At 47.3% G+C, this 26,260-nt stretch overlaps 1 protein-coding gene across 5 annotated transcripts in view; it reads left to right on the forward strand.

The window, feature by feature from the left end:
* Positions 1–26,260, forward strand: part of Prkcb (protein kinase C, beta) — a 331,347-nt gene that overhangs the window by 155,993 nt on the left and 149,094 nt on the right. For all 5 annotated transcript variants that reach the window (XM_039101234.2, XM_039101232.2, NM_001172305.1 and 2 more), the window contains 2 exons: positions 9,956–10,067; positions 10,800–10,928. In XM_039101234.2, coding sequence (XP_038957162.1) covers positions 9,956–10,067; positions 10,800–10,928 — 241 coding nt within the window. The remainder of the gene's footprint in view (positions 1–9,955; positions 10,068–10,799; positions 10,929–26,260) is intronic.

Genomic DNA, 26,260 nt, shown 5'->3' on the forward strand with positions numbered 1-26,260 from the left:
CTAGGAATTAGGTCTTATTATCTTGTAAACCGTTTCCAGGTGAGAAAGTGACAACCTAAAAGGGCTGAATAATTTCCTCAGAGTGAAAGAGCAAACTGCCGGTGGCGGCAGGAGTGAAGTTTGAAGGCGGCTATCCGTTAGCCCTTGACACCGACTTTAACCATGTATGAAGTCATCTGTAGAGTTCTACCAGGTTTACACAGTGGAAGTTCATCCTGGAAACTGAACAGTTACTCACCAGGGAAAAGGCAGGGATTGGAAGCCACTTAAGCAAAGCACCAATCACCTCACCCACAGTCTTTTACACATTCATTCGTTGTATTCATTCTCTCCTCGAGAACAAACATAGCGCCCCCTCTCCCCTGTGGCGTGTGGGTGGAACTGCAGCTTCTGACTTTGTACACATCATCAGTTGTTCGGCAATCTCAGCCCACCCTAGTCTCTGTAAGGTTTCCATGGTCTTTTGTCTTTTGGGAACTGTTGACCTCTTGTTTGAAGTCAGAGGCATGGAGGTGTTGCTGTATTTCAGAGTGAAGTACTCAGATGGGCCTCAGAATAATCTAACTTATTTAAAACCTGTAGAAAGGTGGATATTGAGAAATCCACTTCATTCTTTCCTGCCTCAGGAATTAAACACTTCTATTAGATTTTCTCGTGTGTTTGGTTCCGGAGTTTTACATCGGTGTGGATAATTAGGAATGGCACTCCTCTTTCTTCTTCTGTATTTCTGAGGCTGAGCCAGGTGTTAATGTTCAGGCTGTCCTCATATTCCCTGTATCGGCCAATGTGCTGGTTGCTTATATGTCAACTTGACATAAGCTAGGATCATCTTGGGAGAAACTTCAACTGAGAAAATGTCCCTATCAGATTTGCCTGTAGGAAAGTCTGTGGAGCATTTTCTTGATTCCTGATTGATGTGGGAAGGCCCCTCCCACTGTGGGCGGAGCCAACCTGGGTCTATAAAACAGCCAGGCTGCGCAAGCCATGGAGAGCAAACCAGTAAGCAACACTCTCCCACGGCTCCATTTCTTGTTTCTGGATTCCTGCCTGGAGTTCCTGCCCTGATTTCCCTCAGTGGTGGAGCGTAAGCTATAAGCTGAAATAAATCTCCTCCCCAAGTTGCTTTGGGTCGTGGTGTTTATTATAGCAGAGGAAAGCAAACTAAAACACTCATTTTGACCGCACACTTTTGATCCTCCTATTTCAGCCTCCCACGTGCTGGGATTATAAGTGTGCATGACCAGCTAAGACGATAGTTTCTTACCTGTCTCATATGCTTACAAAAAGAAAAAAGGTAATGTGTACTTACCTTCAGCATCGTAGGCAGTCTTGTCTTCTTCTTTAGCTTTTCAGATTCACTTAAAATAAATATCTTTGCCGGGAGTGTAACTTACTATAGCATGCGCTGAGCCCTGGGATTCTCTTTCAAGTACCAATACGGTATGGCACAGGTTTCTTTGATTCACATATTACAAAATATATGAGCACCCCACACTCATGACACACACACACACACACACACACACACACACACACACACACACACATATGCACAGTTCATGTCTCAGCTGAAATGTCTTTGATCATTTAATATCAGTAACTGACGTACAATTATGGAGATGCACCCTTGCAGGCTTTCCATGCCAGTGCGGTCCTACCCATGCCTAGGTAGCATCACCGGTAGCTGCACTCGCTAGGATTCATTTAGTCGGCTCCCACCAGTACTGATTGGCTTTTAAAAAAAATCGTGCCTAATCACACCATAGGAGGCTGAGTCAGGAGGATCATAGTGGGTTCCAGGCCAGCTTGTGCTCTAGTAAGAAGAGAGGAGGAGGAGGAGGAGGAGGAGGAGGAGGAGGAGGAGGAGGAGGAGGAGGAGGAGGAGGAGGAAGAGGAGGAAGAGGAGGAAGAGGAGGAAGAGGGGAAGGAGAAGGAAAGAGAGAGAGACAGATGAACAGAGACAAAAGAGAAAGAAAGAAATGGAAGTCCAAGCTAGAACCATTTGCTATGGAAAACGGAACTGGAAGATGAGGCCATCTGGATTAGCCATTTGCTTCCCCGTTGTCTCCAGGGTTGATTCGGCTCATGTGGTGTACTAGGCAGGTGTCTTCCTTCTACCTCATTACTTCAAGTGTGTCTCTTCTAAAGTTATTCACTCAATAGAATAAATGGTGCCAAACTGTTCCCAGAGCATCATACCAATACCAATAGACCCCTCCACCAGGAACACATATACCTGTCTCTCTAGAGCTCCTAAAAACTACTGGGACAGGCATTTTAAAGTTTGATTTTAAGAATTTCATCTGAATGTGTATTAGAAAAAAAAACTTCATTTGCACATTGATCCCATTTTTAAGGAATTTCACTTTGAAATGCTGTCTTAGTTACTCCTCAGTGCTGTGAAGAGACACTGTCTTAGGGTTTTACTGCTGTGTGCAGACACCATGACTAAGGGTAAAGGACAGCATTTAATTGGGGCTGGCTTACAGGTTCAGAAAGTCAGGCCATTATCATCAAGGCAGGGAATATGACAGTGACAGGCAGGCATAGCACTGGAGGAGGTACGAGTTCAACATCTTGTTCGAAGGCAAACAGAAGACTGGTATTCTCACGCGGCTAGGAGGAAGCTCTCAAAGCCCACCCCCACAGTGATGCACTTTCTCCAACAAGGCCACACCTCTAAATAGTGCCATTCCCTAGGCCAAGCATATTAAAACCACCACAGACACCATAACCAAAGCAACTCTTACAAAAGAAAGAATTTAGTTGGGAGCAGAGGAGAAGAGGGAGGGAGGGATAGATCGCTGAAGCCTCAAAAACCACCCCTAGCAAAACATCTCATCTAACAAGGCCACACCTCCTCCAACGAGGCCACACCCCCTCCAACAAGGCCACACCCCTCCAACAAGGCCACACCCCTCCAACAAGGCCACACCTCCTCCAACAAGGCCACACCTCCTAATCCTTCCAAACAGTCCATCAACTGGGGACTAAGCAAGCAAATACATGAGCCTATGGGGGAGCATTCTCATTCAAACACCACAGATGCTTTTATTGAAAGAAAATTGCATTAAGGAAAGTGCCAAAGGAATACTATCAAATGTGGTGTGTAGATGTATGGGATCGTGATAGCACATGGCTGTGGTTTGGGGAGGTTGACCAGTAGTTTCTACTCTATAGGATAAAAAGAGAGTTAGCACTTCCACGAGGTTAGGGCTGTGCTGAGATCTTTGTCCCTGAAGTCCATCTATAATGAAGAGGTCTGTTGTTATGGACAGAGAACCAGGGATTAAGTGCTCTGCTGGGGTGTGTCCTTGTGGGGTGTGCCCTGCTGGGGTGTGCCTTTATCCTTTCCTTGCCTCTGCTTTGTGTTGGCTTTTTCATACCTTTGCCTGAGCCCAGCAGAACACAGCTCCTATGCGCAAAGACACAAGGATATCCTTTCAGAGTGGGAAAGGTTTTTTATGTTTGGAATCAGAGATTCAAAGCTTTATTATTGTATTTTATTTTTTATTGTCTCTTACCTGTACTTCCTCCGTTTTTTGGCTGGGTCAGGAGTCCAATGAAAAGATGCCCAGCAAAAGACATTCCTGTCCCTTGTTTCTGAGGACTTCATGTCTCTTTTAAAAATGACCGAATAAGGCTGGAGAAATGACTTAGTGGTTAGGAGTATTGGCTGCTTTTCCGGAGGACCCTGGTTCAATTCCCAGCACAAACATGGTGGCTCACACCTACCTGTAACTACAGTTCCAAGGGATCTGACACTCTTACACAGACATACATCCATACAGGCAAAACACCAGGGAACGTAAAATAAAAATAAATAAATCATTTTTTAAAATGTCCCAATGAATTTTTTAGGGTTGTTTACAGGAAGGGTTATTTAAGAAGCACGGTCACCTTGCCAGTGGCTATAATACTGAGACAACGGCCTCTTCTTGCCGATGAACCATTCACCATAAATAAATCCCTGGGGAGGGGTGAGGCATCTCCTCTGTGAGACAGGCCCAGTCCTGTGCGTACACAGGTAACCCGTGAGTTCTGAGTTCATGAGTGTCCAGGACACTTGGCAAGGCAGGTTGACTGCTGCTCCTACCACACGAACATTAGGGAGAGAAATCTGGCCATGGTGTTGGGAGAACTGGATTCCTTGGGGTCGAAGAGGAGACTCTAGGGATGTGGCACAGCAAGGGAGTGCAGTAGTTTCAAGCATTTGTCCTTGTGTCTGGTAGGATTTTTGGAACAAAGAACTGTGTTCACACCCAAAGAACTGTGGGGGTGAAGGATAGTATTACCTTGCAGATATCTCAGAGCTGAGGTCTTCAGGGACAGGTGCAAGAGATTGAGAGCAGAGGTGCCCCCAAACCTTCAAAGAGGCCATAAAGGGTGAGATGGATCAGCGGATAACAACACTTGCTGGCAAGCCTGGCAGTTCATCCCTGGAACCCACATGGATGGTGGTTGGAGAAAAACGATGGCCTACAAAAGCCCCTCCCCCCACCACATAAATGATTCTTTAAAGCCTTGAAAAGGGTTAGGGATGTAGCTCAATTGGTAAAATGCTTGCCTAACATGTATGACGATCTGGACTCTATCTTCTGCATCACATAAACAAGACACGTTAGTACATGCCTGTGATCCCAACACTTGGAAGGTGAAGACAGGAGGATCAGAAACTCATGATCATCCTTGGCTCCATAGTAAATGTGAGGCCAGCCTTGGCTATATAAACCCTGTCTCAAAAAGAAAAGAAACCACAACGAAGTGAAGTATACTCTACACTTGGCCTGGTCAGCTTTCCCATGCCCTGTCTGGCTCTAATTAATCTGGCACAACACTCCACAGGTCATTTTCATAAAGTAACGTGTGCATGGCTTCAGGGTATGGTGGCTGACAGTGACGACTCTAACCTTGCCACTGCCATAGTAACTCATTCACCTCTTGCCGTGTGCCAACCATTAGACAAAATGCTTTGCTCATGGGAGCCGGGATGTCCTGGGCAAACCACCTTATCAATTAGTCCCCCAGTTGCTAGAATGGGGGTAGCAAATGGCACACCTCTCTAGGGATGAGGGTCAAGCAAATCGGCATGTGACAAATCCCCGAGAGTCCTTGCTGGCACACGCTGTGCTCAATAAATGCTAACTCTCAAAGATTAAACGTTTATTGAACACCTTGTACATGTCAAGTATAATACATGCCTTGGGGATACGGTAGAGATTGTGAGAAATTCCCCCCGTGTTGCTTGCAGCTAAGCGTGGGTGAAATGCAATTTAAACATGCAATTACAATCAGAGATTGAATACTGTGTTGGAGAGATTTGGAAGGGCATGGCAGGTTTTATTTTTTTTCTCTCTCTGCAGTTAGGATGTGGCTCTTGTGACAGTGGGCATTGCATTCTCTCTTTGCTCGAAGCTGTCTCTTGAAGCCCTAGAGACAACCTGGCCTGTGGTAAAACTTGCCAGGTAGACGAATGAATGAACAAAGTGCTGTGCTGGCTTTATCTGAATGGTGAGGTATTAAGGGATTGAACTTGGGGACTGAGGAGAGGAAGGAGAGTGGTATGGTGTGACCGCCATCTTTGCAAGAGGCCACCTAGCTGACTTAGAAGGTACTAAGAGGCTGGGGACATCGCTCAGTCATCAGAGTGCTTCCTGTTCATATGGGGGGACCTGAGTCTGATCCCCAACAGATGTTGAGCCCAGCAGTGTCTGCCTACGATTTCATTGCTGGGGAGGTGGGAGAGAGGAGATCCTTGGCCTTGCTGGCTGAATCAAGAAGCTCCAGGTTCAGTGAGGGACTGTCTTATCAATGTAATAAAGACCATAACTAAAAGTAGCTTGAGGGGGAGGGTTTATTTCACTTTGGAGGTTACAGTCCATCACTGAGGGAGGTCAGGGCAGGAACTCACGGCAGGAACCTGGAGGCAAGAACTGAAGCAGAGGCCATAGAGGAATGCTGCTTACTGGCTTGATCCCCAGGGCTAGCTCAGCCTACTTTTTATATATCTCAGTGCCACTTGATTAGGGGTGGTACTGCCCACAGTGAGCTGGATCCTTCCCCATCAATCACAAATCAAGAAAATACCCCACACTCCTGCCTATAGGCAGTCTGATGGAACCACTTGCCTCAGTTGTGGTTCCCCTTTCTAGTTCTAGCTGTGTCGTTGACAGAAAAACTAACCAGAACAGGTAGGCTGCCTCAGAGTGTAACGTGGGGAAGGATTGGGGAGGACACTAATATTGACTACTAGTCTACACTAGCACACCCAGGCAATGCATACATATGCACCTGTACATGCGTGTACACACCCATATACACAGACAGGCAGACACACAGAGACAGAGACAGACACACACACACGTGCACACACACACACACACATACATGCACACGCACACGCACTGTCAGTAGCCATGTTCTCCTTTTCTTTCTTGTTCCATGGGCCCATTGTTCCCTCCAATGGTTGAAAAATATGTGCTGGGTCTTAATGTCATTGCGTCACTTGGTCAGAAGTGCGTGGCTTCTCCCCAGGTCTCCTGAGAGGATGCTGATGCAGACAGAAGCGCAAAGCCCGCAGAGGCAATTCACGGTTAGCTGAGATTTGTCTGCAGTCTTGAAACAGAGCTCAAGAAGCCTCCCTTTTACACATAATGTAGGTCTAAAGAAAGGCAATCTCCCGATGAAGCCTAAGCCCTGACTTTTATGAGGCCAACATACTAGAGAGTCAGGAAAGGACCTCAAGACCCAAGAGGCAACTTGACCTTGACCTTGACCTTGGAATTCAGCCTGCCTCAGCCCCTCACACCAACTTTTTCAGGTCCAGATGTGGAGTCTGGACCCAGTAGCCTCTTTCAAGAGGGCTATGATAGCAAGTCTGCTAACCCCATGTACCTGTTCCACTCATTGGGGCAGGACCAAGCTCAGCTCTCCTCTCTTTAGAGATTAGGTGGTGGGGTTGAGGGGAAGCCCACAGGCTGATGTCGGTCACACTTAGGGGTTGCTTTTGGGTGGCTTTGAGGGACGGCTTTCCCATTTTTTAAGGGAGATGCTCAAGAGGGTGCAGTGGGAGTGTTCTGCAGCAGGGACGGGACTCTTCCCTAGAAGCTCAGTGTGTGGCAGTCTCTGCCCAGGAATGAAGATGGGCTCCTAGTAGTGAGCTTCATTTTTCATCCTGTGATTTCCAGACCCTGCAACTGTTATGAGAGCAACAGCCGAGACGTTGGCTGGGCTCGGTGGCTGCTGGGGTCCTTGAACATGATCCAAGCTCAGCTAATCTTGCTGGTCTTTCTGGTCAGAGCAAAGTGACACAGACTTTCAGACTTGACTACTCGGGGCTCTGTCAGGGCCAATAATGACAGAGAGCTATAATATCAGGAAAGGAACTGCATCTCATTTTGAAGATGCAGGACACAGAAACCTACATCGTTGAGTGACTTTGAGGGAGCCTTATTAAAATACAGTATTTTTAAGTGTACAGATGTTTGCTTGTGTGTGGACATGTGTGTGTGCTCATGGAGGCCAGAGGCTAATGTCCAGTATCTTTCCCCATTACTCTTTACCTGTATATTGAGACATGCTCCCTCACTGGTTCTGGCCAGCTGGCTCCAGAGATCCCCTGTTGCTGCCCTAGGGTTGGCACTATAGGTGGACTGCCATATCCACTGGCTTCTACCAGTGCTGAGGACTTGGATTCCAGCCCTCCGGTCTATGTGCCAAAAGCGTTAGGCACTGAGTAGCTCAGCCCAAAGCACATTTCCCCACACTGCTGATTCCTTTATCAGACACAACAAAGTCCACCCAGTTGATGTAGAGATGGTTCCAAACACTAAAATGTGTTCCCACATGCCACTCAGCCCACTCCCCGCTCCCGGATCTTTTTTTTTTTTTTTTGGTTCTTTTTTTCGGAGCTGGGGACTGAACCCAGGGCCTTGCACTTCCTAGGTAAGCGCTCTACCACTGAGCTAAATCCCCAGCCCCTCCCGGATCTTAATAAACACCTCTCTGGTTTGTTTTTGGCTTTGGTCTCCCTCGCTTTACACACAAGGTAGGCTTAGGAAAGTCAACCCCCAACTGAAACCCAAAGCTTGACTTTTACAAGGTCAGTATATCAAAAGGCCCAGAAGAGACCAAAAACAGAGATGCTTCAACCCTTATCCATCCACATACTGGAGGACATTTTGGGGATATTTCTGGGCTTTGAGTCATTTTGAACAGAGCGATTTCATTCCACATATGGGATTTTGACAGACAGGTCTTCATTCCTTCTGAGACTCAGAGATAGGTCAGCTATGATAAGAGTGTGTTCAGCTTTGAAAATAACCGTCATCCACCCCTGCCAACTACATGAAAATTTCCGGTGTTCTCACCTTGATATGGTCAGTGTTAGTTTCTTTTTTAGATTTGAATAGGTACATGGATTCATTTTTAAATTAGAAGTGTCTCTTTGAATAAGCTGGTCAGTCAGTAGCATATATGTATGTGTGATGGTGTGATGTGTGTGTGTGTGTGTGTAGCACCTGTCCCTGCATTAGTGACTAGGAGAATGGCCGGGTGGAGAGAGAGAGGGACAGGAGGCTGCAGCTACTAAGTTTCCCATCAGCCCTGGGTTGGAACCTTCATCCGCAAAATTAGCTTCAGTCGAGTACTGAGTCTAAGGATGAAACGGCTCTGCCCTGGGTTTGGAAAGAGGAGGGCATTTGAGGGAGGAGGGATGTGCTGAACAGAGAGTGAGGGAGGGTGTCGTGTCGTGTGTGTGTGTGTGTGTGTGTGTGTGTGTGTGTGTGTGTGTGTTCTGAGTACTGAGAACACACCGTGCGCCTGGCACTGCACGTGTGTCTGAGCGCACACCACAGGGGAGCCACAGAGATGCTGGGAACCTTGTGCTCTGTGGTCACCATGCTTCACGTGCTCTGGTGTCCACGCAGGTCCACCATTCATTTTCTCCAGCAGCCTTAGACGATAATGATGTCCGTAGCACTATCACTGTGAACAAGGAAACTGAAGCAGAGAGATGAAAGAATTTGCCCAAAGCCATTCAACAAAGAAGAGCGCTGGCTTGCACTCCACAGTCTGACCCTGTGTCCCCTACCCCACACCACCAGATTTTCATGGCCGTGCTCATTAGTTAAAGGACTGTGCAAGCTGATGTAAGCAATAAATAGTAATAAGCGTTACTCCTCCATATTTGGAGACCTGAGCAGACAGACATGAGGTTTTTCTCTCAGGCATCAACCCGCAAGACGGTGTCCAAGGCTGTTAGGCTGGCTCTATTCTCAGGCTCCAAGTTTGAGATCAAGGTCATCACATTTTCTTACTTTCTGGCCAGTGGGGAGGGGAAAAAGAGGCAGGAAGCACCCTTATGTTCTTTTTACTGGAATGATCCAGAAGTTTATACTTCCCATTCATTGATCGGAACCCGTGGCCACACCAAGTGACAAAGGAAGCTAGGAAGTCTGGTGTCTGTGGAGCAGCATGTCCTCCGCTGTAATTCAAGGCCCCTGCTGTGGATGGGAGGGGTGGAAGCCCAGCCCTTTCTGCCACAGCTTGAGGACTGTCCTCTGGACTCTAAAGATTGTTTGTGGGGCTGAGGACCTGTCAAATGACCTGTAAGTGGGAATGCTTTGTGGTTAGACCTGGGTTTAGGTTACTCTAGAAGATGGTTTGCAGAATAAAGGGGTGGGTAGACATAGGAGCAGGGGGCCTGTTGAATGCTGGGATTTGCAGGCTGGCCCTGTGAATGACTTTTGGACGTGGAGTTTGACCAGTCATCTGTCCTACGTACTCAGCCCTCTGACTCCATTTGTCTAGTGTTGAGTCTGTGCATGGTGCCCCAGTGATGGTCCTCACAGGCATGGCAGTCCTTGATGAGCTGTCCAGTGACATTCAATGCAGGGTTGGCCCTCAGCTCTCCTCACTAACAGTGGCCTCTTCTGTCTCTTTCTCTTGATCTTAGGACCCACGGAGCAAACACAAGTTTAAGATCCACACCTACTCCAGCCCTACCTTCTGTGACCACTGTGGATCACTGCTGTATGGGCTCATCCACCAGGGGATGAAATGCGACAGTAAGTACTTGGTCCCTGGGGAGCGTGCACCCATGGGGCGATGCCACAAGAGAGGCTTCTATCCTAGTGCCCTGGGATCCACGTCTGCACGGTGTCCCCCGAGCCCTGGGTAGGACAGGTACTGTTCCCCGATGCACTGCATTGTGTCCTCCCCGTAACAAGGTGGACCAGTTCATCCGCTTGCCGAACACTTCCTCTAAGCCACCTCCCTGTTGCACCCACTCTCTCTAGGGAACTCATACTATTGATGTCACCTCTTTAAAACTAGATGTCTGACTTCAGTGTGTGTTGCTGCTGACATTAAACATGGGGCAGTTTGACAACATTGTGTAAGCATTCCTACAGGGTATACTTGGGTGGGTGGGACCCTGTCCTCCATGGCACCGCCTCCATTTCCCTCACTTGTAGGAATGATGCACTGGGCATTCGAGTGGGAGCTTCAGAACCACAGGGGTATAGAAATATAGAGGTACCGCTTCAGGCTGTACCTTAGCCTTCAGGGCCTATACACCAAGTTCAACTTCCTTCACCCATCAGGGTTGTGAGAAAGACTTGGAGAAGTCCTTCTGATGTGATGCTGGCCAGGTAGCTTGTTCTCTGCTAGGTGGGACTGCCTCTTAGGTCAGGGAACAGGAAGGAAGTGGTGGTCCAGGTACAGCTGGTGCCTGAAGCCCCCAGCCTGGGCCGACCTGAGCCAGCCTGAGCCATACCTCCCTCTCTCTGCCCTCACAGCCTGTATGATGAATGTCCACAAGCGCTGCGTGATGAACGTCCCCAGCCTCTGTGGCACCGACCACACAGAACGCCGTGGCCGCATCTACATCCAGGCCCACATCGACAGGGAGGTCCTCATCGTTGTTGGTAGGTGGCCCTGAGGCTCCTGCGTTGGTGCCAGAGCTTCCGAGTTCTGTGGACATGCGAGGGGCGGGGGATAGTGCAGAGGCAGGTCACAGGTGCATGGAGGGGCGTGTTGCTGCTTTGCTCCTGCCTCCAGTGTGTCTCTTCTCCACAGCGAAATCCTCAGACTGTGGACCCTCAAAGCTACATTCTCAGCACCTTGGGGTGGCTTCAGCTGCCTGAAGGGCCATCTAAGCCCTCCAGGCTTCTTTCGAATCAAAACATTTGTAATTGAAATGATAATGATTGTATTTATTTGTGGCCATAATGTATTTGACACATGCACAATATGCAATGGTCAAGTCAAGGTAACCTTCATGTACCTCCAAACCACCTGAGCCTTCCATTCGTCCTTCTTTAAAACAACAACAACAACAACAACAACAACAACAACAACAACAATGTGTAATTAAAATACAATAATTTATACATTTGTGGGTGTGGTGTATTTTGACACATGTCCAGTTCATAATGAATTTTCACATATGTCTGCACCGCTCAGACATCTGTGATTGCCTTGTATTGAGGATACTGAAAGGACTTGTAATTTCAGACTCTTCTGCCTGCTCCCTATCTGTTCTCTCCGTGTCTCCTGGAACGGGAAGTCCCTGTGCCCTTATTCAGATAGCCGAGAAGGCTTCCACGCTTCCTCCCCAGACTTTGCCAATGGGAACATAGAGTCTTGATGACCAACACCAAATTTGGAAGAATTTATGTCTTAAAGAGGGAGGGAGGGGCTGTGCTTGCCAGGGAACTACCCTGGGCCTATGATGTTGTTGAAATTTATTTTAACCTGATGGGAGCTACGCCAATCACTGTAATATTCTGCATACTTACTTTGCGTCTGAACCAAGAAAGAGAAACAGTGCAGTTAGCTAAGGGGTGGAGACACACAAAAGGTAGGAAGGAGGGTCGGTCTGATTTTCTGTAGTGAGCCTTCATGATACTCAGAATAGGAGTTCATCTGTGCTGGACTGGCAGGTTACCTGTCAGTCATGGCAAAACCAGTACAAAACACTAAGCCCAGTGGCACGAAGATATGAAGGAATTGGCTCTTCCAGGCTTACGACACAAACCTCCGTAGACTTACATAACTAATTTGTCTAAACAAGGCCTCACCATTTCATCACAGAAGGGGTTGGTCACGTTGGCCAGTTTCTGAGGCCCCAGAATGGTGTAGTAGCACTGATCTGCTGAGCCCTAATGTGGTCAAGGGTTTGTTTAAACCTTATAAAAGTTGAAGAAAGGGCCATTGGAAAACCTGGTGAGTCCTTAGAGAAGGTGGTCTCATCAGAGGCTTTTTCTTTCAAGGACAGGCTGAGGGAGGAGGCAGCTGTCTCCCAGTGGGGTTCTTGTGGGGTAGGAGTGGGACACAGAAACGATCTTGGAGTAATAAATTCAAGGAAAGCCTGCTCCAATCCCTCACCACTGACCCTAGAGCCTCCAGTGCCTGAGGGACAAAAACTGAGGCTCTGCTGCCACCTAGTGATTGAAAATGGTTACCACAGGCACCCACATTCACAGAAGTGTATTTAGATCCACAGCCCTTTAATCCCCAGACCATCTTGCTTGTTATGTTCCTTTTAGGAATGTGATCCAAGGAGGTGAGCATTATCCTTCTACCCATCGCGAAATAGGCTCGGCAGGCGCCCAGTTTCCCAGCTAGGTCCGATTGACTTGAAAGCACTCTCCTACACATACCCATTTATTTCCTTTTCTAGTTGAGCAACTGTAGCTGTTAGGGGAATCCATGGGGAGTCTTCGATGATTTAGAGGCACAGGATTCTTTTGAGCTCAAGGTCAGACATTCTGCATGGCCCTGCTAATGACTCTCAGGCAATTCTTATAAGGGCAAGATTTAATTGGGGCTGGCTTACAGGTTCAGAGATTCAGGCTGTTATCATCAAGGTGGGAGCATGACAGTGTCCAAACAGGCATGGTGCAGGAGGAGCTGAGAGTTCTACATCTTCATCTGAAGGTTGCTAGGAGAAGACTGTCTCTCAGGCAGTCTTAAAGCCCACGCCCACCGTGACACACTTCCCCCAACAAGACCACACCTTCAAATAGCACCACTCCCTGGGCCAAACACATTCAAACCACCACAGTGTTAATGGCTACCTATTATGAAAGGTAGCTTCCCTGATGAGGCCTGAAAGATGCACTAATCTCTCCATATGAAGGCAAATAGAAAGCAGTTTTCACTGTGCACATTTAGCCAGATTAAGTTCTCTCTTGTGACTTAGCAGCCACAGGCCCTTGGTCCAGTTAATGATATCAGCCATGAGTGCCGTCTCAGGAGGAGGCCTTAAATCAAGTAAGAAACAGTTGGCCACTCCCGTAACATTTGTGCCATGATTGCACCGGGCGCCATACCTCTCCAGCTGCCCAACTAGTGTGGCTTGCAGTATTCGCCGCTAGGTAAGGCTGTTGATGGTTCTTCTCCCCTAGTAGGATGCATAGAACCTTTCAGCACTGTGAACTCAGTAGAGATGAAGCTTCCAGGCTGGTACCGGCTTGATTTCTCCACGTCCTATGACTCAAGTATGTGAGGTTGTCGGGTGGAGGGTCTTACTGTAAAGTTCCGGAGGGTAACCAAGAGCCATGGCGATAGTCTGTGATAGTCACAGGACATGGGAGCAACAACTCCAAACCAAACCAAACCAAACCAAACCAAACCAAACCAAACCAAACCAAACCACCAATCCCGTACCAGTCACTAGGCTTTTTACTCGATAGTCTATAGCACCATGGAGAAGCATTGTTTCTCCCCTGCAGGCTAATTCCATTTGAACTCCCTTTTCACATGTGTCTGTGTATGGTTTAGGAGGGGTCTATGGCCGTAAGTGTCCACGTGGCTCTTCCATGTCCTTAGCTGTGCCTCTCCACACTCCCTCCTTTCCCAGGCTCTCCATCCCATTTAATCCTCCCGATTGTATTATTCCCCGTCTCCCCTTTATACCACCTGCTTTCTGTCTCCCTCCTGAACTCCTCCCCAGACCCCTCGCTAGTCCCCTGCCTTCTATGGGCACTCCAGTTCAAGCACACGTCTAAAGACTGAAGGTTAGCAACCACATGTGAGACAGAGCGCGTCCTATTTGTCTTTCTGGGTCAGGGATACTTCAGTTAGACACATATCTATACAGATATATAGATATACAGACATATAGACATTTGAGTCACTGACCCTCTGTCAGGCGTATGTCTGTCAACATTTTTTTCCCCTCGTGCAGGCTGTTTCTTTACTCAAATGATGGCGTCCTTTGCTATGCAGAAGTGTTTTAGTTTCATGAGATCCCATTTGGTCATTTGTTGGTCTTAATGCCTGCTCAGCCATGCTCCTGTTCAGAAAGTGCTTTCCTATGCCTCTAAGTTGAAGCTCTTAGCCCAGGATGGAACTTCATGAATCCTTCCCCAGTCTATGTTAATAGCTGTAACTTTTTTTTTTTTTTTTTTTTTTTTGACACAGGGTCTTACTATGTAGCCCAGACTGTCTCAAACTTACAATCTCCCTGTCTTCACCCCACAGCCATACATACTATGATCTACGTTTGTATCTATGACTACGTTTTCTCAGATTTGGGGCTGTTCTAAGAAAAGAAAAGCAACAAATTGTTTCTCTTGGGAACTCCCAAGTAGAACTTTACTATTGGATGTTGGTTGTACTGGGCAGAAACTCCTTAGACTGAAGTGTCTCCAGGCCGACTTGGGAACTTCCGGAGTAGTGACCCCTCCCAGGCCGACTTGGGTACTTCCGGAGTAGTGACCCCTCCCAGGCCGACTTGGGAACTTCCGGAGTAGCGACCCCTCCCAGGCCGACTTGGGAACTTCCGGAGTAGTGACCCCTCCCAGGCCGACTTGGGAACTTCCGGAGTAGCGACCCCTCCCAGGCCGACTTGGGAACTTCCGGAGTAGCGACCCCTTACTCCGTCCTAGAGCACAATATCCACATATCAGAAAAAGAACGCTAAGGGACAAAAGTACTTGATGAGCATGGGGAAGAAGCTCATCTACTTGCACTCGAGGCTCTAAAAAGGTTTTAAAGCACCCTCTGGGAAAAGGAAGTAGGTGCTGGAGTCTCGTGGAAGATTGCTTTAGTGTTTGAAGAAATGCTGGCGACAAAGTATTTGTCAACAACGTGAGGACTCTTAGCAAGATGGAAAGAGTAAAACAAAATAAAACAAAACCAACCAAACAAAAGCTCTGGGGTCCTTCTTCGTGAAGGTGTCTGTCTTAGTTAGGGTTTTACTCCTGTGAACAGACACCATGACCAAGGCAACTCTTATAAAGAACAACATTTAATCAGGGCTGGCTTACAGGTTCAGAGGTCCAGTCCATTATCATCAAGGCAGGAGCATGGCGGCATCCAGGCAGGCATGGTGCAGGAGGAGCTGAGAGTTCTACATCTTCATCTGAAGGTCGCTAGTGGAGGACTGACTTCCAGGCAGCTAGGATGATGGTCTTAAAGCCCACGCCCACAGTGACATCTCCTAATAGTGCCATTCCCTAGGCCAAGCATATTCAAACCATCACATTCCACTCCCTGGACCCCATAGGCTTGTTTAAACAGATGAGTCTATGGGGGGCATACCTAAACATAGCATAATGCAAAAGTACATTTAGTCCAACTTCTAAAGTCCCCATAGTCTATAGCAGTCTCAACAATGTTAAAAGTTCAAAGTCTCTTCTGAGATTCATCTAATCACTTAACTGAAATCCCCAAAACAAGACAGGAAACCAGCTAGGCAAACTCCAAACTCTGCATCTTCATGTCTGATGTCAAAGCGGTCTTCAAATCTCCAACTCCCTTTTTATCTTTTTTTTTGACTGTAACAAACTTCTTTTTCATGGGCTGATTCCACTCCCTGTTAACGGCTTTCCTCAGCAGATAGCCAATGGCTCTGGCATCTTGAATATCTTGGGGTTTCCAAGGCAACTTTAATGTTACACGCTTATGTTTTAATGTCTGGGATCCACACATAACCTTCTAGGCTTCTCCAAAGGGCTGGCATCACTTCTCCAGCTCTGCCCTCTGTATGACTCTGAGCTCAGGTTGATTCACTCCGCTGCTGCTGCTGTTCCTGGTGATCAGCCCATGGTATTGGTTGGGGTCTTCTGCAAGGAGGCTTCACCAATATCATCAAGGCAGGAGCATGGCGGCATCCAGGCAGACATGGAGCTGGAGGAGCTGAGAGTTCCACTTCTTCATCTGAAGGCTGCTAGTGGAGGACTGACTTCCAGGCAGTAGGATGAGGGTCTTAAAGCCCACACCCACAGTGACACACCTACTCCAACAAGATCACATCTAATAGTGCCACTCCCTAGGCCAAGCATATTCAAACCATCGCAGCATCTTCCTTCTAATGTCAATATGGTAGGACAAGGTCCAAAGACTTGAGATCATACCTGGGTACATGCTGTACCTGATGGATGTGGTGGGAGGTAGGGAAGAAGTCTGGGGTGATTAGGTGTTTACAATAGGAGTAAGGTGGTTTGCCATAGGTAGGAAGGTAAGATGGCTCTCTAAGTAGTCCATCCATCCATCCATCCATCCATCCATCCATCATCCATCCATCCATCCATCCATCCACCCACGAAGAACCCAGGTACTGGATTGGTGCCTAGAATGAATGAAATGTTACCTGTGCCTTGAAAGGTCTCATAGGATATCAGGAAAGCTAGACACGCTAGACACAGATTAACATTGTGATGTTACCATGGGGACTTCAGAAGGGGCTCGAAGTTCTTGATGGAAGCCATGGCTGGGTTAAGTCTCTTATAGAATGGCAGCTATCTCTGTGGGGCAAAGGGATGGGAACAAATGCTGTGAGCTAGGTTTTCTGAGCAGGTACTATGCAGGTCCTTTCCACGAGGGCAAACCGAGGCACACAGCGAGAGGAATTTGGGGTGGTGTTATCACTTGGTGAGCCTGACTCCCTCCCTAAGCTATCAGAGGTATGAGTACAGACTTGACCAAGGTCACTTGATCTCCCAGGCATTAATTTATCAGGCGTCGAGTGTCCACTATTTTCGAATAATCGAGAATTTACTGTTACAATGGTAGATAAGCTAGTTCTCTTTGCCTGGACTGACGTCACAACCCACACCCCGGGGTTCCCTGAAATGGCTGGAGCATCTTCCTCGGCCTTTCCTGCCTACTGCACAGGCAGACTCTCCATCCTTCTGCCGAGTTAAAGCTGACTTTGATTCATATTTTTTTTCCAGGCACTGTGTCTACAAATCCTACTCTTTAATATGTGCTGTTCCTCAAACCTCTTAAGCCCGTGGGTATTTGAACACGGAGGCAGAATGAACCTGTGGGTTGCATTTATTTTTTTGCTCGGCCACATACTTCCATTGAGCTGACTGCTTGCTTGAAGCAGAAGGAGGGGGACATGGGGAGTGAGGTGGAGGAAAATCCATTGGGTTAATATTTCAAAAAATTACCCAGCCAAGCGGTTGGCTTCAAGACTTTATTAAGAAAAAGAAAAAGGGGGAGGGGGGAAGCTATGAACTAGCAGCTCACGACCACAAGGGGGCAGTCTCTGATTACAAAACCATTCCTTCACATTAAACATTAAATAAATGTTCCAGTTTAAACATGTCATGGTGCCTCACTTCCATAACTCCAGCTGCTTGGGAGACTGAGGCAGAGGGACACAAACTCAAGGCCTAACTGGGCTGCAGGATGAGTTCAAGGCCAGCCTGGGCCACTCAGTGAGAACTTGTCTCAAAACAGAAAGGAAAAAGAGGGCATAGGGTGTGGTGGGGGAGGGGGCTTGCACACACGACAAGTTGACTCCATGAGTGAAAAGGTCCTTGCTTGGAAAGCTTGACCCCAGTCTTCCATCCCTGGGGTCTTCATGACGGAAGAGAACTGACCGCGACGTCTCCTATGCACACACATCCACACTCACACATGTGCACACACATGCAACTCACACATGTGCCTAATAAATTAGTGTAGTTGTTCAAAACCAATCCAGAAAGAGGGCTGGGGAAATAGTTCACTAGTAGAAAATTGCCTGGTATTTGTGAGACGCTGAGCTCAGTCCCCTCTACTCTCCCTTACCCTGAAAAGTGCTAAGGCCCAGAGGAAGGAAGTCTCCACAGAGGGCAGGATAGGACCCCATGTTGGAACAATGCACCCTTTGTGTGTTACAGGCCAGGCACAATGCATCTGAAAAGTGCGGAATCAGAAGTGTTTTAGCTGACAGATTTTCTCCACTTTAGGAATATCTGGGGACACACAGTGAGATGTGTTGAAGGTGTGACCCACACAGACGATGGAATTCTTTCATGTCTCATGCCCCTTGTCTACATACCCTAAAGGCTGTTTCACTCAACCTTTACTGTTGCAAGCTGTGGGAATTTCCGCTTGTGCACTCATGTCAGGGAGTGGTGTGGGGACACTTCGAGGGGTGAGAAATAGAGATGCTCAACCTGTCCTGGCTTTCCGTTTTCCCCAATGTTTCATCATGAAGCATTTCTGTCAGCCATCAGCTTCATGGCACACATCCACACATCCACCTCCTAAGATCTCCCATTGCCAGTGACCGCACTGGCCTGATTGTGTGTCCATCCATCTTGCTTTCCACCCACACACCCATCTTATTTTTGACACACTTCAAAGTAAATTACAGACATCCATTCGTCAGTCCTTGCTAAACAATTCATCATACGAACAACAGCTCAAAATCAGAATCTATCTTTTTCAACTTTGAGGTCGGATTTACATATTATCCTATAACACATCTGAAGTGTCCAGTAGCTGAGTTTTGACAACCGCATCTGATTCTGCCATAGTCCCATCTATTCCTCCTCGACTGATTGATGATTGATTGATTCATTGATGTTACAGAAGTCAGTGAGGATCTGATAAACACTGTTGCATGTGGAGGTTCTGGCCTCACTTTGCCATGTATCCTCAGGGAGTATGGGAGCTAAGGAGCTCTTGAAAGCATAAGACCCCCTCAGGCTCTGCTATACGCCATAGTTCTTGCTGTGTGAAGGGCTCACAGTGCAGTGCAGTAGGCTCAGGGGAACCTTCCTGTGCATTGGCCGGAGAGCACATACTCTTGAAATAGCCCGGCAGGGGGGAGTGTCACTGGCTGGCATAAAGAAGCCGGGTCATGTGGCCTTCCCACCTCTGCAGTGCTGCAGGCCTACTCAGGGAATTACAGAGTGGTGCATCCACTGCACAAGCCAGGGCCAGCCCAGGTTTCCTTTCTAGCCTGGAAGTTGGACGTTGAAAATCTCAAGGAATTAGAGGGAGCTGAGCTGCTCAATTTCCTTGTCCTGGTCCTCCCTGAGCATTTAGAGAACAGCTGAGGTCAGGCAGTGGCTTGAGGTCTCCAACCCTAAGATAGAAGACAGCACATCCACTGTTTCTAAATGCTAGAGGAGCTTCGCTGAGGAGAGCACCACCCTGCCTACCAGGCTGTGACTTGTGACCATCTCTGGGGGGGTCCCCAGCAAGGCTCATTACAGTGACATATACGTGCTGGCTCTCAAACTCCCTGTTTGTGAGTCTGTCCTACTAAAATAAACACTGGCATGTAGAGAAACAGGTACAGAATGAGCATGTTTATTGACTGCCATATAAAGAATAATCAGCTTGAACAGAATATATCCATCTTTTGGGATGTTGGGCAGTTGCTGAAATGTTGGCTTGAAATAGGCTTCTATGGAGCTGGTCCTGTTCCGAACAGGAACTGGTTATCCAGTTGTGCTCAGTTTATAAAATCCATTAACTTATGTCATTATAATCCATATACTTTAAATTTATATTATTTTTTTACTTATACAATTTGAGAAATATAAATTCTAAATAATTAAAAAAAACAGTTACAGCTGTTGATCTGTTGCAGAAGTTGGAAAATTATGACTTGGGGCCAACTCTGGCCCACTGCCTGTTTTTATAATGAGGTTTTATTTATTTACATGGTATATCTGGCTCCCCCCGCTTCACATGGAGGAGTTCATATGGTTTGTGAAGCTTAGACGTTTTGCTCTTTGGCTGCCTGTGAAAAGGACCCCTCGATCTAGAGGAACGTTGGTAGCCATTATGTAAGGTTAGGTTTCACAAAATATCTGGTACGAACTCATGTTGACCAAATAAGCAACTGCAGCGGATACCTCCTTGTACAGGCCCGTGTCTGCGTGTTTTATACAGATGAGAAGAAAGGTGAGGAAGTTCGTGACCTGGGCTGCAGATGCTGGGATCACAGAGGATCAGGAGTGGAGGCCTTGGGGGAGGAGCATTGGCTCTGCTATGTCTTTCTTTTTCCGGTTGCAATAGATATATTTTACTTTTTTGTGCTCCTGGGGATTGAATCTAGGGCTTTGTGATGCCAGACCAATGCTGGGTACCTGAGCCTTCCTTTGAGAACTTTGAGATAGAAGCTTCAGTTATCCAGGCTTCAGAGCTCGAACTCATGATCCCACTGCCTCATCTCCTCAAGAACTAGGATTATATCACGTTCATACTTGGGTGTGTGTGTGTGTATGTATGTATATGGGTATTGTAAATGTATGTACATGTGGGTATGTGTGATATATGTATATATATGTGTGTGTAAATGATGTATGTGTATATATGTATGTATGTATGTATGTGTATGTATGTATATGTTTATATTGTGTAGTGTGTTTGTGTAAATGTATATGCATGCAAGAATATGTGTATATGTGTGTATATTGTATGTGTATGTACATGTGTTTGTTTTAAGTATATGTACGTGTATATATGTGTAATATATGCATATGTATGTGTAAATGATGTATGTGTACATGTGTATGCATTATGTATACATATATGAGCGTGGTAAATGTATTTGTGTGTATGTAGTATGTGTGTATGTATGTATATGTATATATTGTATGGTGTGTGGTTGTGTGTGTGTGTGTGTGTGTGTGTGTGTGTGTGTGTGTATCTATGAGCAAGCACAGAGACCAGACAGGACATATTACTCTTGGTCTAATTTCTTTTACTGAGTTTGGAGCTGGGCTGGCAGTCAGCAAGCCCCAGCAATTCTCCTGGGTCTATCACCCTGTATCACTCGGGTTACAGGTGTGCACGCCTGGCTTTTTACACACGTGCTAGGGATTTGAACCCAGGTACTTAGGCTTGTAGAGAAGGCATCCTCACCCAGAGAAGCTGACTCCCAAGCTTTCACTTTCATACCTTTTTTTTGGAAACAGGGTCTCTCTGTGTAGCCCTGGCTGTCCTGAAACTCACTTTGTAGACCAGCCTGGCCTTGAACTCACAGAGATCCTCCTGCCTCTGCCTCCCGAGTGCTGGAACCACTACTACGCCTGTCTACGTTTTAATACCTTTTGAGCAAAAAACCCAACAGTAAAATGGAAAAATCTTTAAATAGGGCAAACGTTTTTAATAAATGCCCCTCCCCCAAAGCATAGCAATCAATCTTGTGCATTGGTGGCTTTGAGCAGGATGGTGGGTGGTCGTGGTCGTGGCAGAGCTAGGTCTATGCCCGGCCTGGGAGTTTTGAGTTTCTATTGTCGCCATGTGTGTCTCTTTCCACCTCTCTGTCCCAGGAGCTGGGTCTCCTCTTCGGATTTCAGGTTCACTAGTTGCCTTCTTCCGGCAGCCTCGTCACCACCACACTCCGCCCAGTCCCACCTCTAGTCCAAATTCTTTTACTTAAAGAAACCTCTGCCATGACAGTGCCTTCCATTCTCAATCCTGCGGTCTGGCTTCCTAATGCCTCAGAGTTTTTGTTTTTTGTTTCAGAAGCCACTGGACACCCTAGCCGCTCTGTAGACCAGTTGCAACATCAGGGAACTGGTTAGACATTCAGAAATCGCAGGTTCAGCTCCAAGCCTGCAAATCAATATCTACATTTTAACAAAATTCCTGTGCACATTTCTGCACTCAGAAATCCCAGTCACCCCAGGGAAGCAGGAAGAGTTTGACTCCTTGGCCACTAGGGGGCAGGCAGCACCCATGCTCTGCTCCTATGTGGGTTGGGCACAGGTGGACTTGTATGGAGGAAGCCTACAAGTTCCTCCACCAGCACAGCATCTCAGGTGTGGTGAAGCTTTGAGATCAGAGCCCCTTGAACCAGAACCCCCTTTTGCTATATTCCGAATCTTCTTATGTGTCTTGGTTGGAGCCTCATACAGCATGAGCTCCCGGCTGCAGTTGGTACCAGATCACCAGGGCCTTCTAGCCCCCTTCTTGCCCTGGTCTCTACCTCCTACAGGGAACTCTCATCTGCCTGTGGGGGAGGGACTCTCCTTTGTCCAGGAGAGCTGCCTGGGCCCCAGCTTCTGGCTGGCTTTTCTCATGCATGGGATGCTTACTGCAGTATTGTGGTTTAGAGTCTGGACTTTAGGGCCAGGCCCTGTTTGAAAGCTAGATCTCTCTCTTGAGCAGATATTTGTCAGGTGCCTCCTATGTTCTTTTCCTGCTCTCCTGCAAAAGACTGGAGGCACATTCACGACTCCTGCGTTCTTCTTAATGATGGGAGATGAACACAAAGCAAACAAAACATGTCCCTAAGACAGGCTGTGAGGAAATAAAGGCGTGTGATCCGTGGCCTGCCTGTCACTAGCAGAGATGGTGGCATTTGTCTGAGATGACAAAGGCAAGCTTGGAAGAGTGCTTGTTGCAATTTCCAGAAAAGAACATGACAGGCGGAGGAACGGCAGCCACAAAGGCCAGGGGGAAGGATTGTTACAGAAATTGTTTGGAGTGGGTGTGGCTGAGCCTGGTGATGCAGTGCCCAGCTTTTGCCTGGCGCTGTGGTGTGGCTGGGGTAGGGTCCTGGGCTGTCAGAGATAGGAAGAGACCACTGCAGTGGAGACAGCCTAGGAAGCTTTCTGCAGGAGGCAGGATGGGAGTGGGAGCCCGGGAAGAAGGTTGGGGGCAGCCATAGCTAATACTTGCTGGACGCTCATCTACCATGACAGCCCTGTCTCCTGCCGGGCTGCCTTAGGAACGGTGGAGAAGAAGATGTGCTCCCAACTTTAAAATGGCCTCAGGTCTGGGTGGGTTCACTCTGTCACCTCCGACATTTGCTGACAGCAACCACTTGGTGTTGGCATTGGTGGTGCGCCCTTCCCGTGTATCTTACAAGGTAGTTACTAGCACTCGCTCCATTTTAGAGGTGAGGAAAACAGGGAGAGGAAGAAGGGGAACATATAAGAAGAGGAGAGGAAGAGGAGGAACAGGAGGGGAGGTGGAGGGGGAGGGAAAGGAGAAGGGGGAAGGGGGAAGGAGGGGAGAGATTTAAAAATGTGTCCAAACCCCACATGAGGGATCTCAGCTCCTTCTTCGTCCCTAACCTACAATGTCAAACCCTCCTGAGCAGCCAAGTATCCTTACCGGAATACTGACCCAGCACTCTTCCCAGAGAACACCCCACCTACCGAGCATGAAGCCCAGACCAAAGGGAAGAGTCCAGATTTTGCCTAGGACAGAGAGATGACCACTTTCCACATTCTAGGTTAGTGACTTTCATCTTTTACAGACTGAAGCCCTCTGTGCAAAACTAGCTCTTATAAATCACACCACATAAATGCACATGCACGCCCATGCACATGGGCATGAGTCTGAAGGGTGGTTTCTGTGAAAGAGAATAGGTGAAATAGGGTTAAGATTGGCTGACACGACTCATTTCAGTGAACTGAACTACAGACAACATGAACCTGTGTGAGCAGGGCCTGAAAATGAGGCAGACTCAGTCTCATGCAATAGCCAACTTTATTCAGAGCATCAGCCAATTTCTATTCCAAGGGCTAAAAAGAGTCACCGTAGTGAAGTACACTGTCCCAAGGACAGGTTGCATGTGGAAAAACATGTTTTTGCATACAGGTAATAATAGCAGCTGAAGGAAACTCACTCCTATCTGCTACACCCAGGAGGAACATGCAATCACGTTCCAAGGAAAATCTGTGTTTTAAAGAGACTGAGGTCACCTGACTCATGTCTTGTTTTCTGTGAGTTTTCTTACACGTGCTCAGAAATCAGCTCCATCCTGAGACTGCATTGTGACGTTGGAATACAGAGATTGTCCCTCAGCTGGGTGGTGGTGGTGGTGGTGCTGGTGCTGGTGCTGGTGCTGGTGCTGGTGCTGGTGGTAGTGGTGGTGGTGAGGTTTTAGGTAGCTTGATTTCAGAGGAAAGGTGCATTTACAGGTCAGTCTTTTACTATAGAAATGTCCAGCCACGGGAGGGGCAGATTCTCCAGCACCAGCAAGGTCTCAAGATGTCAGAGGCTCTGTAATACAGGAACTTAAATGTATTGTTAATCTCAGAGATGTGAGGAAAAAGATCACCAATCCAAATTATGGCCAGATTAAAGAAGCCTTTATTCGTGTACACAACAGAGCCTAAAACAGTGGCTATCTTCCTTAGGATGGCACTTGTGAGGCCAGCCCTGAGCCAATTTCTTAAGTCCTTTTCAAAGGGCAAAACCATAGGGCAGGGGATTTGCATGTGGGCATGGTTACAGAAGTGAGACCAGGCAGCTGAGGGAAATGGGTGATGGAACAGTGGGCTGGAACGTTCCTAAGAGGAAGCTCCTCCAAGGGCTTGGTTTTTGGTACATCCTGTGACAGGGGTAGGGTGCAGCCCAGCCTCAAGAAACAGAAATGTACATGTTACAGCATGTACCAAACTTAGCCACAGACTCAAAATGGCTTCTAGGAACAAAATGGAGCTGGGCTGTTTTCTCCGTATGATTGGTAGAAATAATTTTTATTGGTTCGTGAAATAATGATAGAGTTTAAAAATAAACAGCCCAGTATCAAAGACCTTATGATGCCAGCAATGTCCCCTGACCTAACCCTAGTTCCACTCCTGAGTAGTCATTTATCAAGATTAATTTTTATTATTTATTTTATTATTTCATGTTTTAATTTTATGCATATGAGTGTTTGCCAGCTTATGTGTATGTGTACCATGAGCATGCAGTACCTGAGGAAGCCAGAAGAGAGCACTGGATCTTCAGAAACTGGAGTTACAGATGCTTGTGAGTCTCTGTGTGGTTACTGGGAATCAAACACTGGTCCTCTGGGGGAAGCAGCCAGTGATTTTTAACAGCTGAGCTATTATCTCTCCAACCCCATAGAGCAGTCTTCTTAAGCTTGGGCTTGCATCAGAGTCACCCCCAGAGTTTCTGACCAGCAGGTATGAGCTGCAGCTGGCCGAGTTTGAGCATATCAATTTCCATCGGAGGCCAGTGTGTCACTGTCCCATGGGAAAACACAGAAGGTCACCGCTCTTTGGATGAGTCCCTCTGTAACCCTGCTGGCACTAAAACGCTGTATGCTTCAATAACTGGCTGTTTCTGTTCATGTTTCCCTACTTGGTCTCTCCAACATGTCTCCAGCACAGGTTTGCTAATATGTTCAGCTCTCACACTGAGTAAAAGTTCTCACTGAGTGGGCTGGAGAGAGGGCTCAGAGTTTAAGAGCCCTGTCTGCTCTTTCAGAGGTCCCGAATTCAATCCCCAGCAACCACCTGGTGGCTCACAACCACATTTACATTGGAATCTGATGTTCTCTTCTGGCACGCAGGCACATATACAGATAGAGCATTCATACATACACACTACATAAATAAATCTTTTTTTAAAAAAAAATTCTCACTGAGCATCTTCCAGGACTTGGACACTGACTTACCCACTGGAAATTTGTCCTGTCCACATCAGGACAGGAGGTTGCATTCTAGTACACAACTCGCCAGTCAGTTTTTGTTATTGTTGTTGTTGCTGACAGACACTCAGTAGCTGCAGGCAGTGTGTGGAGGGATGGGCGTGGCTTCCTGCGGCTAACAAAACTCTGCTTACTGCCATAGGCGGTGGGCCAGGCTAGCTTACGGATTGAGGGCCTCTGTTGCAGACAATAAAGCAGAGTCAATAAGCAGAACACAGAGCCTTCTGGTGTCCCTGGGTGCCCCCCCCTCCCCGTCCAGACTCAAGCCACCTTTTTGGAAAATATTTATGAGCAATCGCACCTGCACAGAACATGTGCAGTTTCTTTTCTAGTTATCACTGTCAGACAATGTAGACAGCAGTTAACATAGCGTGTTTGTTGCCCTGAATATTACAAGTGATCTAGAGATGGTCTGAGAGTATAGAGGAGGACTTGAGGTGGACATAGTGGTGCATACCTGTAATCCCAGTTCTCAGGAAGCTGAGGCAGGGGGATTATAAGCTCTGGGACACCCTGGATTATGTGGACAGACAAAAGCAATCTAAAAAAAAATGCTAAATATAACAAATGGGAGAATCTGCACTGATTAATATGCAAACACTGCAGCCTTTTTAT

This window comes from Rattus norvegicus, chromosome 1, assembly GCF_036323735.1.
Source record: "Rattus norvegicus strain BN/NHsdMcwi chromosome 1, GRCr8, whole genome shotgun sequence".
Classification (NCBI taxonomy): Eukaryota; Metazoa; Chordata; class Mammalia; order Rodentia; family Muridae; genus Rattus; species Rattus norvegicus.